Raw genomic sequence first — 16,699 nt, 5'->3', positions numbered from 1 at the left:
TAATTTGGATGGAAGCGGCTGTTGGTAGAATGTGAAGAGAGTTATAGGAAACAGTCTAAAAGCTTGCATCGTATGTATTAATGTTAATTTTTTTGCTGTATATTGAATTTAGTATTTGACAAAATCTGCTAAACCAGCATTGATTTTTTTTAGTGATTGCAGTAGAACTTTATTCTTCATTTTGCTTAGAGAATTGTATTCGCCAGAAGCTATTGTTGCCGTCCTTCTCTCCACCCTCATTAATTCTTACACTTACTGCACTTGTTCACTGCAACTAGGTGAAGTCTTCATGAATACGGTCAACATTATAGTATATATTCGCCTTGGCCGGCTTAACTTGACCATGATGATTGATTGAATAAACTCTATTCGCAGAATTTGCTACTAGCTATTCTTATCAAAATGCCAGCTGCTTCAAATAACTAGAGGTAGAAAAAATTTTGCATCGACTAAAAATAGAACTTTCATTTTATGGCATTGTTATATAAAATAAATCTATTCTGCAAAGAGTAGAAAAGAGTCCTTATTTTCAGTTGGCAGAGATTTTTGCAATAACTGCAATGCATGGTGTTAAGTTAAGGTACCAGTAGTACATGTAATAGTATTCATAATTCCATATTAATCATTACGTTCATTACCAGCTACTAACTGCTATAGAATAACCATGTATATATCACTAATCAAGTACATGACAACGGCTTCAATTAAAATAAACCTAGCAATAGTAATAGTTATAATTCAGTACAAATTCAGCTCAAAAACAGAATTGTTTGAATTGGTTTATTTTAGTTATTTTGCACATGCTGTTAAAATATGGCCTTAGAATAATTTACCAGTTTCCAAATAGCGTAATAAATGTTTTTAAAGCGTTATTACACCAATAATAGCTCAAAATAACCGTAAAATTAGGTAGTTAGTTATCTTATAGCATATAATATAGATCAACAATATATTTCAACGTGGAATTAATAAACATTTTTATCGTTGGGTTATTTTATTATAATAAAGGATGAAGTAGCCCTAATAAAATTTGTTTTGATTTGAAATTATAACAAAAATGATAAAGGAAACAATATGCAGTATATCATGATTGATTAAGAAACTGTAATTGTTGCTACCATTTAATATAGGAATGATTTACGGCCACAGAGTTGGACAAATTTTGCAGAATTTATATAAAGAAGTTCTAATTTCTTTATAACGTAAAATAGATTAAAATAAAACTCTAAGGAGCTATGTACTGTGATACTGCAATCAAACTCAAAATCAATGAAAACAGATTAGTGTTAACGGAAAGTTTCGAATTGATAAAAAAGTACTTTAGTGAAATAAGTGATTTCATATTAAGTGAAGATTAAAAATTCTTATAATTTTACTGATGCAAAATCATTTTATTAACGAAATTATGCAGAAATGCGGAAAGCAATTTCCATCTAATCCATTTGAGTTCGAATGTAATATCCTAATATAGTTCTAAACATGGTGAATTCCAATTCAATGGTTTCAATGAAAATTGATAATTACGTGCATAAGGGAGATACATAATTATTTGCATGATAACAAATCGATTTCACTTTCCGTTCTTTATATTGTTCTGTTTGTTCTGTGACATGGAAAAATTGTAACTACGATAGAAAAATATCAGTTCTTAAAAAAAGACAATGTAAGCAATCGTTTATAAGTATCACAGCCATCGGTGATAAATTGTCACTACATGAGTATGCTAAAGAAAGCATTTAATTATCACTGGATTGTAAATCTAAATATTTCAAATTTGTAATAAAATTGCAAAAAATGTGTTACTTAGGCATATTTGAAAGAGAAAAATAAAATTTGGATTGTTAACTTGTATGTTAACAATCATTATTCTGGGTTAGCTATATTAGATTTAATATCAACACATCCTAAGAAGGACATGAGCTAAATCAGCTTACTGATTTGTTATGAAATAGCATCAATAGGTTTGATATAGCATTAATAATATTCTTATAAGCAAGATGAGATAACTAGGTAGCAGACTAGTCCGTTAGTGTAGTACTAAAACTCAAGGTAAAAAAAATCAAAAGAGTTGACGTAAATTGGTCAACACAAATGTTAAATCTTGATTTTTTTATAAATTGTTTTTAAGTCACCTATGATTTCTGCAATTTAGATTCTCTATATTCATCTCTGCAGAGGTGTAGCTTTAAGACTAAAGATTTCAGAGGTAATATCGCAGTATGACCATAGATTTTCTCACCATTATTTCTATTGGCCTTATATATGAGTATGGAGAAGATTGATAAGTTTACTGACATCGCTATTTTGCTAAGAAGTAAGGATGAATATCCGTAATTTGACGAATACTTCATAAGAAATTTGATAACAGAAATGAGATTTACTGGAATAGCTATTTATATCTAGCAAGGCTCTATAAGCTGACCAAATAATGACTATACGAGAAGATGAAAAATTTGATGATGTGTTGAACGTTATTGATTTATGAGTATTATGTGAAATAACATGCAATCAAAATAAAATCCGTTGCAATTCATTAAAGTAAGCCTTTTAGTGTAGCCTTTATTTACGAAACCTGAGTTGTTTTTATTAAAATTTTGCCGATAAATGCCTATATTTATATAATTGACTCCATAAATTTTTGGACAATTAACAGTAATAATTTAAAATTGCAATGAAGGGAAGCTTATATGAACAAAGATTGTGTTCTTGGCTAAGCTTTGATGGCAATTGAAATGCCCCTTGGATTTATTAGGCGTACGATTTTCTTCAATTCTTGCCGGTGTAAAATATGAAATAAGAAATAATTATCTTTTAAATCCGAATACTGTAACTGATATTAACGACATATCCATTGCAATTAAGAAGTTTTAGCCATTAGGCACCGGTAAGTGCTACGATGGTATGAAGCATATTACATCCAATTCTATAATAGTCATATTTGCTGCATATAATCATTGGAACTGATCAATGAATTGCGAAATAATCATAAAATAATCATTTTGATTGACGCTAGTTATAAATTAATTGAATAAGATTGTGTGCTGATTTCTAATTGCTATAAGGAGGAAGATAATTATAAAAATATTGGTGAAGTTCTATAACTAAAATTTACAGGTAATGTTACTGCAGTGTGTTAACGATTACATTATATGCGATATTCCTAAGATCTTCACTACTATAAATATAATCAAGTTTTACTAGATTTAAGGATTAGGGCGTAAAATATTAGTTAATAGATGCCAGTAAATTTATAACGATTTAGAATCAGATTCGTCTAATTCTACAAGGAGCTTACAGTACTTTGATCAGAGAATAAGGATTGCAAAATAATTGCAGGAAAGTTGCAATACTTAACAAGCGTATTAATTAAATGTTTTCCTTTCCGAAGGGTTAAATATAATGGAAGTACACATGACAACTACCAGATACAGGTTTTGATGACTTAGATAGTATTAAAAGTTATCATTATTTGATAACAAATAGTACTTTTGTCATCTTCGATTTTTTTTACTAGAAATTAATAAAACACAGCTAATTTAATAAGGTGAATTCAACAACAATTGTAATAAATCGTACCGATTTGGGACACAGAAGTATTGTTTTTTCCAGCAAATATCAATATTTCAAATCGGGAAAACTATTTTGATCCTCTTCTATATATCATAATATGATAAGTTATAGTATCGCAACTGTGTCTTGATTCATTTCCGTCTTTCCGGCATTTTTTACATTTCATATGAAGGATGAAGGTGGGGTAATGAGGAGAAAATTACAAGCTTGAATAGAATAAAGATGAATAGCTAATGATAATGTATTGAATAGACTACAATCATTTTGATACTGTATAGAATTAAATGATTGCTAAAATTTACGATTAAATTAGCATTATGAATTCAACTAGCTTGCTTTTAACCATCAGTATTTGGTCTTTCTAGTTGTGTTAACAGTTCATTCCATTAAATTGATTAATATTCCAATCTACGACAGAGAAAATTAGAGGAATTGAAACACCTGCAGAATTAACGGTTATAGATAAATGGACATAAGCGATCCATCAATACAAAAGACAAGACAATGGGTTACTGATTATATAAGAATGGTAATTAGACCAATTAGGTTCTATTATCTAGCTGGAGGAAAACCTATGCGAAATTATTTCATTAAGGCTCGATCGGGCATTTTATGACGCTTTACATTTATATCGAATCTTCGAAAGCGCATATCCATTCGCCATTTATCCTTCATTTTTTCGCAATTTGAAACTACTTCATTATTATCAGGATTAACATTTTGATTAATGAAAGCAAATATTTATGCGCTAAATTGATTCTACAGATATTTATGCTAGTTTTATCTTAATTTTAGAATTAGACTGCTTAAGTAATTCCGTTTTATTTATGTTTCATCGATATTTTATAGCAATGTTACAGTAAAGCATTATGGCAATCGATAGAATTATGCCCGAATTAATTCTGAATTAATATTGATATACAATATTGAATTTGGCTATCTTTGCTATTTACCAATTTGCTAGATTATGGTTACGTAAAATATATTATTTGAACTGTATTACGATATCGAAGTTCATGTAAATGTAGAGATTCACTTTAGATTTATTAAATATTCAGTTTTTCTAACTGATTTTGGCAAATTAGGTATACGTATAATATCATGGCCAATATTATATTTTAATAAATTTAGTAACCGATTAATGGAATCTAATATTTTTACTGATGTAGTATAATATTAATTTTTACAAAATTGTTTCCAATGTAGCTCTATTATGAAATAGAAATAATCTAAGGTAGACATACAGTACAATGATAGATACTACTAGCATCTTTTCGCGAAATGAGATTTAGTGTTGATTCTTAATAGTAATCGAATTTCGTGTATGGCTTTATTGCTTCTGGATAAAATGATTATTTTATTCTATTGATGTTCCATAAAGGACTGTAAAAGCCAATTAGATTTACGGGAATTAATTCTTAGTCTTTTTCTAGGGAAGGAGAATTTGTTGTTACTGTTTAAACATCATTAATTAAATTAAGATAACGGATTCATTATTGTTGTTTCTACTTTTACTTTTTATTGTTCTATTATATAACTGCCTAACCAAGATGATTGAATTAAAGTATTGCGCGTAAAAGACAACATAATTAGTTCATGTAAAACATTAGAGCTACTGATGCTGTAAAACTAAAAGATTAATTGCAGTTTACGACACTGCGAGAATGTTATCATGACAGTAATCTTGTAATTGATTTCGTAACAATCATTAATCAAGCAAATATTAACTAAGAAAATAAAAGCTTCTTTAATCATATTGGAAGCTAATTCGAACTTTTTAGCCTACCTTACCATCGAATAATATGATGACTTAGGAAGAAGTCGCGTGGGTTAAGGTTAAGATTAAAGCAGCGTTTAAAAAGAAATCTAGTCAACCTTAAATTTATCAATAGGCTGCAATTTACCGTTAATCTATTAATAGTATTTAAGTTCGCTTCGTTTGCAATACAGTTTTTAACGCTGTGGATATCTATTTCAACTTTGGTAATGATTTACTTTTATTAAATGGAAGCAATTCAGCTGCCGCCGGGGTAAAATAGTAGTTTGGGGTGATCAAATTCTATTTCGTTAGTAAGATTGTAAGTTCTAAATAAAATTCAATGAATGAGTTTGTCAACTAAATTGATTGCGTTTAGCAGAGGCTATGCTTACTGTTAAAATATTTTGGCTCAGCTATTTCACTTCAATTCGACAATTCATTCCTAAACGATTTATCTAATTTTAATGTTACTGTCACAAGGTCGTCTTTGTAATCGACTAAACTATTTTACTGGCTACTTAACGAGCTCCTACTAACTATGGAGATAAATTAATGCTGCGAATTAGACTAACTACTGTGACACAGCACTATATGCGGCTAGAAGTTTGTTTAGCTTTTGAGTCTTTATTCTAAGTGTAAACAAAAGTATAAACCTTTGTATACGACTAAGAGATAGTAATTAGTCAACTAAAATGTTACACTGGCTTATATACATTTGCCATAAACTAATGGAGCATTGTTAAAATGTGCCGGTTGTACAATTTACTTATATTAGTATTAGAATGAGAGGTAAATTTATAATATAACATATTACAGAATCTAACAGTAAACAACCTTAATTAATATAAATCAATTAACGATCAATTAAGACCTAGAGAATCAGTTCCACTAAATCGTTTAAGAGATTAAAATTAATAATAACTCGATAATAAGGTTGGTCTGAAATATCATAAACATTAGATCTTACGGGGTGCTATAGCCATACCATAAAAACTGCAGGTTAAACTTGGAATATTTTAAATAGTGCCTAGTCTATTTAGATAGTATGCTTTACAGATATTTTCTATTAGGAAATAGAATCACAACTATTTTAATTTAACCAATCCGATGTGCTAAAGGATTGCAGCGATGAAAGATGGAATACTCGAATATTCTGGAGTCTTTCAGTAACAATTCTAATTTTGATAGTGATATAATTTATGTCTTAAAGACACCAACGCTATCTTTGAATGGAAATTCTAAACTGAAAATGCTCATAACAGATTCAAAAGATTCTTAACAGTGTGAAAACAATGCACAGTGTAATAAGCAACAGTGTACGCATGTACATTTACATTAGTATTTTATAGCAGATGCTGCTTGGTAAAGTATCATATGCAATAATTATTTTAGGTCAGCGGTATTTATTCAATGTCCGCTTCTAAATACGCGAACTTTTATTTTCTTTCTACTCATATAAAAGTGTAATCTTACCCACTTATGTTTGCACAATTAGTAGATACTAATCGAGTACCCGTTCAAATGAACGAGAACGTATACTACACAACGCATTACACTTAGCAAAATTCAGAGCTAGGTTATCAGACCATGTATGAATCCCTTCTTAGTGTGCGATAGGTAGCTCACAATTGAATGATGCATCAAGTCGACAGAGCACTGTAAATAAATTATAATACCATTTGTTTATATTTTATTTAGTGAATGATAATTATATAATTATAATCAAATATAAGCAATTCACATACACGTTGTGTGCGCGTGCATAATCTTTTGACTTAAAATAAAGTTCATGAATTCAGTATACTCGATTGTATAGTGCTAAAAAAATTAGACAAGAACATAAGGTTTATTATAAAGTGAATTCTCGTAAATGCCATGTTTCACTATCCAATTTTTTCAAAACTGTACATCGAAAATTGCATTTTATAGTATTTCCAAATACTGTTGTATTTGTAGATTTGATTTTTGAAATTCTTCTAAAATTGATTTACGTTATGACGTGAAAATGATATTTCGAAATTTGACTTAAGGCAAGTAGCAGTCAGAGCTAGTGACATAGCAAGTGACATAAATTAATAAGTTCATTATGTCATTAACCGAATGAATTAAAAACATATACCACCAGAATACGTCAACTCATGCCTACCACTGCTTACAATAATAAAGGTTTAGATTGTCGTGTGCAGCAAATTATGCAAAAGTAAGTGTCAGTAGTATGTAGTAACCGTCAGACTAACCTATTGAGAACAGCAGTTTTTTAAGTATTAAAAATGATCAATTAGTATTCGTTTTGTCAGCAAAATGAAATGCAATTTGCTGTAATATAGTTGAAGTAATTAACTAACTTATCTAGTATATGACTTAGTCTATTGAAAATAGCAAGCTATCAGGTTCGACAAATATTTCTTTTGCTATTTATTTTACGCCATCAGTAGAATAGAATGCATTACGCATCTTTAACATGTAGCTACCATACGAGTATATGCATAGTGATTAGTCCAATCTTGGTCGATAAATAAGAAAATGTAGTTGTTATGTTGCTGTTACACAAAATTTGTAACAGGAGAAAATTAAGCTACTACAGCACTACGAGTCTACTGTCAGGGTTGTCCTCCCTAATATTTGGCTACAGTGCGCCTCTAAATACTGACGATCTCCAATCGTCTAGAGAAAGAGTGACCCCATTAGTCTCTCTTAGACAAAACTACAGTAAAACCTAAAGTTATTGAGAAGCCAGTCAATTTATAGTAAGTCTACATAAACAGTACAGTACAGTATAACTAGTGCGATTAATTATCATTTGATGGATTACATTATATAACTATACCGTTATCTATCAAAAATATGTGAAACGTCATAGCTAAGTTACTATCAACACATTCTTAGATAAGTTGTCGGATAAATTATGTTACGACAGCTACACAGAAGTTATTCTGTAATACTGTTGCTCATCCCGTTTTCGATGTAGTATTCGACTGTGAACAGTATAGTTGCAACGTGTTGAGTTATTTCTGTCAAGTTTATCAAGTCAAAAGGTAAAATATACTAAGGCCGCACCTTATATTTGTTACTTAAATTACATTACTACTATACCACCTCATGTAAGAGCGCAACTAGTTGTATAGCTAAATTATTGCCTTTTGCTTATAATATTCGCTATTATTTTAAAGAGATACGTTGGGCATGCTATACCTATTAATAACATAATTATTAATGAGCACTAGTATATTTCTCCTATACAACTAAGGGTAATCAAGAGATTAACAGCTTTCAGACCGAGTCATAGCCTAGCCTCCTTTGTTAGGTAATTACTTTTAGTATAGCTAGCATACACAGCGATAATATAGGAGTCGGCATGCTATCACCATCGTTGTCAATCTATATTCCACTGTTGCAATGCAGAGTAAGTATTCGAGCGCTTAAAAGCGATAATTAATTGATTCTGATAGAAGGGAGAACATGATATAGCCATACAAAACGTTGCAGTTAGCAAGATTTGGCTATCGCACACAATCTGGAAACTACTTTAGCTATATGAAATCAGTATCAATTTCGCAAGTTTTTAAGGGTTACTGAGCTAATGTCTTCAATCTTTGTATTAGAGAAACTTGTTATTTTCAATTGTTGAGCATGCAATTCGAGTGATAAAATAAGATATATTTTAGTACATTATCCACCAAATATCATTACATTAAAACAACCGTCAGTTACCATCGTAGGTAATCACAGCCATTCCAAAAATGAAACTAAATATGGTACAATTTAAAAAATCACTAACTTGACATTTAAAAACTATCTTTGCTTAGAAAATGAACATCATATCTGAGAATAAACATAATAGATCACTGAAAGTAACGAAATCATTTAAGAAAAGTTATCAATTAATATGAATTATATGGTCAGGTATTCAATGTCCATAGTAAATAGCAGCCTTCACTCATTTACATTCCAAATTCATACTCGCAAAATCCTGGACCGGTAACTGGCTCAGCTCGAATACCTCGTCTAATTAGAATTTTACATCTAAAATCATGTATTCTTGGTGTAGCTAATGCGATGCTGTTCACATTTTTGGCACTCCATAGTCGTTCAGCAGTTCCACTTGCCCGCGGCCATACGCGGGATATTAGATTGGTATCGTCAACGTATTCGGTCCAAATACAAGATTCGCCGCCAATGATTAGGTCGTATTGTTTTTGAGTACCATTAAAAGAAAAGGGCTCGCAACTATAGTACTATATATATTATATTCGAATAGTTTATTAGATTGTAAAATATCAACAAAATTTAACAAAATATCAGGATTCTGTAGAAAATTTCTAACTAATAAATCATACCCTCTTCCAGTCAGGTCCGTAAGCGTAAATATCCAAGTACCAACATGAAGATAAGATAGTAGTAAAATTTCTCTTTGTTACCCTATCTAATTCAGCTGGAAATCCGCCTTTGTAAACGTTGACTACCGTAGACGGCATTACCTGTAAATAATTAAGAAATTATTATTTACGCTTGCTACAATACAGGATAATAACACTTCGGCAAGATGAGATGCGAGGGGTTGTACCTTCACGTTGTTATCTACAACAGACTGCCAAATAATGTAGTCATAGCCTAAATTGGAAGCAATTCCCAACAATCTGTTCACGTTAAGAAAAAATTTTATGAGACCATATTCAGATTGTATAACATATCTATGTTATCTATGCATTAGCATAAAATGCATTATTCCTATGAACAGCACCTGGACTCGTAGTAGGATTCCAATAGAGAAATATTATTGCCTAATCCTTTCTCTACCATCCAGTTTCTAACATCAGGGTTACTTTTCCTATATTATAAAATTTGCGTTTGCAAAAATATTTGTAGTCACCGACATTGCTATATGCACTATCAAAGTCTAAACAGTACGTATCTTTCATGCATACAAACCAGCAATTAAGTAAGACTTCATCACCACCTAGATGGATATATTTATCAGTAAATCTCTTATGAACTTCAGACAATAAAGTTTTCATGAATTCGTAATTCTCAGGAAATATAGGATTGATTGGGCCAGTTTTGCTGTTGAATGAAATAAGACTATTAGTTCCAGAAAGCCAGCATGTTCCGATTTTCTCTTTGAGATAACCAACATGTTGTATTTTGGTTATTCTCAAAAGAGCAAAATAGCTCATGTCCAAACTATGATTATATAATAAACGGAGTCCACTGTCATAAACTAATAAAGGAAGTGGCCCTGACATACCCGTTAGGCAAAAATCCAGTGTAACACTTTGTTAAAAGGTTTGGCTTACTTCGACCCCAACATCGAGTATGTCCCTGTTTTAAAGAATGTTATTTATTAAATGTAAACATTTTAAATGTATACTACTTCGCTGGGCTATCTAATACAGATTCATGTCAGTGCTTACCGGAGTATCAAATTCAGGAATTACTCTTAGACCACGATATCTACAGTACTTGATAATTTTGGTAATATCATCAGCAGTATAAACATGGGTTTTAGGATTAAAGGATCCCTAATTGACAAATGTAAATAGCATGTTTTTATACCGTAGAATATTAATCATTGCTGATGAAGAAAATAATACCATTTAGCTCAAACCAATCAAAATACTTTATTTGATAAATTGCGTACAGTAACAAACGACTCAACCTTATCAATAAAATATTGACAGCCTACCTTTGCCGTAACTTCTGGTAAGACTTTTGAATCATATGGGAAGGATTCGTCGTCAACGATATGCCAGTGAAATACGTTATACTTATTATAAGCCATAGCATCCTATGTGGAAAAATTGACCGGTTAGCTATGTCTTTTGAAAAGAAGCTTAGTTAAATGGTTTCAATAGTAGTAATTAGAAACATTTTTCATCAATTCATCTTTATCGGTTCCTAAATGTCATCAATGAGCGTCCTAGATCTAACGTAAACTTACAATATGTTCGTAAAGTACTTCCATATCCAAGAAATGTCTTGCTGTATCGACAAGCATACCACGGTGTTTAAATCGAGGAAAGTCGATAACTTTAGTTTCGTTAATCTGGAACTAACATTCAGATCCCCAAAAATCACATTAACTCATATTACGCGTAAATATTAAGTACAGTATATAACGTATTACAAAGTCTTGAAGAGATGTTAAAAGCGAAGCCTCCACTACAGCATGAAGCCATGAATAGTTGTAAAACTACTTAAGAATAGCTAAACTTACCATGCCCGATTCAGTAGGTTCAACAAGTTGACTAAAAGTTTCCAATCCTACAAAAAGATAATCTTGTTTAGCCTTAAAATCGTTTCATTCCCCATTTTAAGAGTTAGCTATGGCGTGGATATTTTTATGTTATGTTGGACAGCTTTCTAGCTGTACTACCTCTTAGAGCTCCCCAAACTTCGTCAGCATCTAATGTAGCTCCTTTTGCCGTTACCGTCAAAGTATCTACGATCAGAAATAAGTATCAGGCATTAGTGAATTAACTTAATAAAAGATCGAAGTTATTGGCATGGGCGTCGTGTGGACTCCTATTAATGTACTGTACAGGTACTACTCATACTGTACACACGCACAGTATTAACTGTAATTCGCTGTTCATCATCAATACACCACACTACTGTATGAAACAATGATAAACACATCGACATTGAATAAAGAGAGTAAACGTTGAATCGAATCAATTCCAAAATCAATCATTACAGTTTTCCACAGAATCCAGATTTAATTCTTCCTTTGAACTATGGACGTTTACTTTCAAACTGGTAAGACTACCACTACTAGCAGTAACGTTGAAAGATTCCGAAAGTTGTGGTTGAATTTGTTTCCCTAATGGAATGAAGCTTATATTCATGTATCTTTCGAATGCCTGATGTAATATATCGCTCTTGCTGCTCGATTGAAAGGTAAATTTTTTTGAATTAATTGTGAGTACAGTCGAGGTTGTTGACATCATTTGAGGCATCGGCCATACCACACACATGGCTGGATAAGCCACCAATATCAACAGAATCAACGGTTTGAACCAGTGAATCGTTTTCATCATTGCCATTTTGATTTTATGGTACACAGACAGTATAAGCAGTTTAAAACGTATCGACAGCGTCTTGTCTTGGATATTTAAGTTAAGTTATTACTTTGCAGTATGCGGACACACAGACAGAATGATGGACTAGCAAAGATACAGTATACTGTCGTACTGTACACTGTACAGCACAGTACCGTACCGTACTGTACAGTACGTACAGTACGGTACAGTACAGTACTGTACTGTACAGTACTGGACTTGGTGCACTGTGGTGACTGTGCTGTAGTGGTCTACTGTACAGTATGGTTACGATTCGTTACGATCATGTGATTCTCACGCATTTTACAAGTACCAGTGCAGCTATGCTACATACTGTACACTGTAAAGTACAGTACCGTACTGTGCAATAACAAAAATTTTGTCAAGTACAGTACTGCATACTGAATGTACAGTACTTCTTACTGTACTGTACTGTACTGTACTGTACTGTACACTACAGTACTGTATAGTATTAACTGTAAAAAACAGTATGAATGTAGTAGTGTTAAAAATGGCTCTAGCTGAACCATAGAGTTAAGTCAACTCTATGAGCTGAACCTAACCATACGGACAGACATTTCGAACTAAAAACCAACTAACTACCGTATTTTCGACGTTGCGATCGAAGAAATCCGTCCATCTGAAGTATAGAGTACTTCAGTATACTGAAATGGGCAGTAGAAGATCACAATTACAGTGCCGGGGCGTGGCGAGGCCCTCTCAAATGGTTGAAAGATATTTAGTTATAATGTTGCCTTAATGTTTCTTATACAAACTATTGGTCGCTGTTACATGTTTGGTCGCTTCAACCATTTTACAAGTCACGTCGTAATATCGGTCTATACAGGATCACGTCATGGACTATTTTTAGGCAATCTTCCTAGCACATCTAGGAGTCCAGAACAGCCTTGCTCGTCGTTAGTGTTTTGTCTTAAGTTAAGGAATTAAAGGGCAAAAAATTGAGGGGTATCCTTTTTCCCGGGGGGGGGGGGGGTGGGGAAGAGGCGGAAAGTAGAGAATACTCTCTGGTCTTGTATGTATCTGCTATAATATGTGCTCAATTCATTGGTTCCTTGCCAATGAGAGAGTCAGTAATTTACAGCATATGCCTAAATAAAAGAGAACCTTTTACATCGATTTAATATAGAAAAATAACTTTTATTAACTAATTATCGTTAATTAAACTGGAAGGTATTGTTGAGAAAGAGAAAATTGGACTAAAATTACGAATTTCTTTCCCAAACGGGTAACCGTGAGAAACTGGATAATTTATTCCGCACTAGTCAGATTTTCCATACCTTTGCGACGACAACGCTCATTTCTTTGAATTTGGATAAGTTCCGAGAGTATTCAATTGATGTTTATCTACAAGTTATGTGCTTGCTTTGAATTTAATTCCCGTTCATTTCAACGGGTAGTCTGCTAGTAATTTTAATAGTAGTATATCTTGATATATACTCTTAGATCCTCGCCAACTTCCCGGACAAGCTATGGATGGCAAAATAATCAGATGCCTTTTTCGGATATGATTCAGGTAAAGAGTGAACTAATTGTAACTCTAGAATCTGCTAGAGGCATAGAACCTTAGAACTTTGTTGCCAGTGCTGTTCTGCAAGAATACATTCCATTCGCTACTTTTACAAATATTACATGTAAAAGATAATTAAACTCGGTTACGCAGTACATCGACTGTAGAATGACAGAGTAGCTAACTTGTTTTAATATTTTGCCACTTAAGCTTGTGATTGTAGACTACTATCATACTGTCAGTTATTCCTTAAAATTACCTAGATGCCAATATTATTACTTGCGATGAATTACAATATCGTACTTACTAAATTATCATTAGTTATATGTTCTCAAGTATACTGTTACTATTTATTTTTATTTTATTTCCATAATGACAACCACAGCTAGAAAGTGGACGATATTATTAAAAGAAAGATATAGCAGGTACATGTTATTCAGTCTCTATTATCGTTACCAACTACATCCATTTATTGTGCTGTTCTTCTATAAGGATCAAACGCAAGTACTGTATACGGGATTATTAGATTTAGGTATATAGCTAGCAATCACTTTCAAACCTACTTATAGCTTTCAATCAAGTAATAAATACTGCATATGTATTGCTCTATACTGTTCTTATCTAACATGTATATTAGACCAGCAGAAAGTATCAAAACTACTTACAATCTTTCGTTACCCTATAATAGTGATGGGGGGGGGGGTAACGAAAGATTGTAAGTAGTTTTGATACTTTCGGATGGTCTAAAATGTATACAATAGATCTTACAACAATTGTATCGTCATTAATACTTGTTACCAAAATTGCTTATGCTACTACTATGTATTTTCTTCAAATAAATTTTCTCTGGAATAATTGAGATATAGAAAATAATCATAAATTTTTAGATTATAATTAATTTTTGTTCACTTAATATACACGTATGACAACTTAACGTCATAATAAGTTTTAAACTTCTACGTATATGAAAATATTATTGTTATGTGTAATAACCGTTGCTAATTGCTAATTGCAAATCGATACAAAGTAAAGTTTGTTGTTTACGGACAAGCATGTAATTTTCGTAGATGATAAAACGGGTTTTGTATTGTGGACTTTATTGCTTTACCATAAAAGCAGATACAACGACAAGGTCAAAGACATAACTTAATACAAAACTCAAAAAAGCTGTCATCAATGCAAATGCACGTAGAAGCCACTTTGAGCACAAATTGAGTCCGGTAGTGATTTACAACCGCATGGCCAAATTTATCGTTAAAGTAAAATCAAATTAGGTAACAGTAAACGATACGGAATCTCTTCGTGACAATAGGCAATTATCTCCATATAAATTAAAGTTGTAATACTCCATTAGCAAGTAATATTTACGATATGCAACAACGGCCAAAATATATTATATGAATGATAATTACGGTAGACTAAAGAAGTTAAATTTCCCAAGCTAATTAAAATCTGAAAATTTATGATTAGCATCAGAATCTATATTAATTCGGAAAGTTCTGAGCTTATCCAGTATAACATATGTGGATAATTAATAATCTTAGTCTTCAAAAAAATAATTAGCAACGCATGAAGAAGTTATTATCTCACTACTAGATAGAAAATTTAGCGTAGAATTGTGATAATAAAGTATCGCCTTATATTGCAATATTTTTTTCATGTATCTACTTATAAGTAAGGAATTCTTTTATTATATTATTAATAATACAGAGATCAATAGATTTAATTACCTATGATATTAATCCCAGTAGCTACATAAATAATAAAGAAAAGACATATATCTTCTTCTTCCCCAGAATTTAATTTAAGGCTAATGAGATACATGCAATTAGTAAATTTAAAATCATTTCAAGAGATGGAATTTTCTTTTATCTAAAGTTGAGTAAAAATTATAATGCAAAAGAAGTAGATAAAAAAATATCAGTTCTTTGCTGTCTGTAAATTCTAAATTACTATTGGTAAAGAAGCTGTTAGATAAGCTGTCGTTGTCAACATGTTATGTAAAAATAAATTAGATATAATTTAAAAATAATATCAAAATCTGGGGCTGTTGACAATTAAAGGTGTAATATATGTAATATTTGCAATAGTTCGAGTATATTGATTTCTGCTTTACAGAATGTAATACTAATTGTAATTAAAGAATTTTATTCTCATGCTAAGTTCTGTAAGTCTTAATTGATGTTGTTTGCAATCGTTATACTGTAATAAAGTTAGATGACGTATTTAAGCAGCTATGCTTTTCTGTTACTGTTGTTCTAGCCCTTTTTTCTAAGATCTGCTGTTGTAAGAAGTTTTCCTTGTCTGTCAGAGCTGTTATATTGTTACGTAGTATCGCAATCGGTATAGAATCAGTAATAAAATCTGCTATTATGAAATTACTTGTATGATCTAAACGCTAATTACAGTTAGTACGACAGGTTTTGTCACACTATTCTAGCAAGGAGAAGACCATCTGCTTGATATTACCAATAAATTTTGTGCTAGTTTAACATTCAATGTGATTATACTGCAATAATAAAAATCATTTATGTATTTCATTTGTTTAAATAAGGATAAGGGCGGATCGAGTTCTAAAAGTATCGATTTCGTAACTTACTTCCGATGAGCCATTAATTGCTACTTTATGGATAGTTCATATATCAACCTTTCAAACTGCTTTGTAATACTGGTATTACTCATCATTTTTTTTTGATTTCTGACAGTAATCTTTGCACATTAAAGATTCTGGCTAATCAATATTTGCACTGAAAATAATAAAAAGGTANTTCACTTATAATTAAT

The 16,699-nt window shown here is 31.6% G+C and overlaps 1 protein-coding gene across 1 annotated transcript; it reads right to left on the bottom strand.

Moving 5' to 3' along the window:
- Window positions 1-9,270: 9,270 nt before the first annotated feature.
- Window positions 9,271-12,363, bottom strand: TRIADDRAFT_30868 (uncharacterized protein; the record flags this gene model as incomplete). Its single annotated transcript, XM_002116378.1, has 12 exons — window positions 9,271-9,564; window positions 9,667-9,807; window positions 9,894-9,966; window positions 10,071-10,157; window positions 10,259-10,390; window positions 10,575-10,648; window positions 10,741-10,848; window positions 11,013-11,114; window positions 11,268-11,378; window positions 11,544-11,590; window positions 11,700-11,768; window positions 12,024-12,363. The coding sequence occupies 12 exons, from the start codon at window positions 12,361-12,363 to the stop codon at window positions 9,271-9,273; spliced, it is 1,578 nt and encodes a 525-aa protein (XP_002116414.1).
- Between the last annotated feature and the right edge of the window lie 4,336 nt (window positions 12,364-16,699).

Source organism: Trichoplax adhaerens, genomic scaffold (assembly GCF_000150275.1).
Source record: "Trichoplax adhaerens TRIADscaffold_15 genomic scaffold, whole genome shotgun sequence".
NCBI lineage: Eukaryota > Metazoa > Placozoa > Uniplacotomia > Trichoplacea > Trichoplacidae > Trichoplax > Trichoplax adhaerens.
This window is presented reverse-complemented; position numbering and strand designations above follow the sequence as displayed.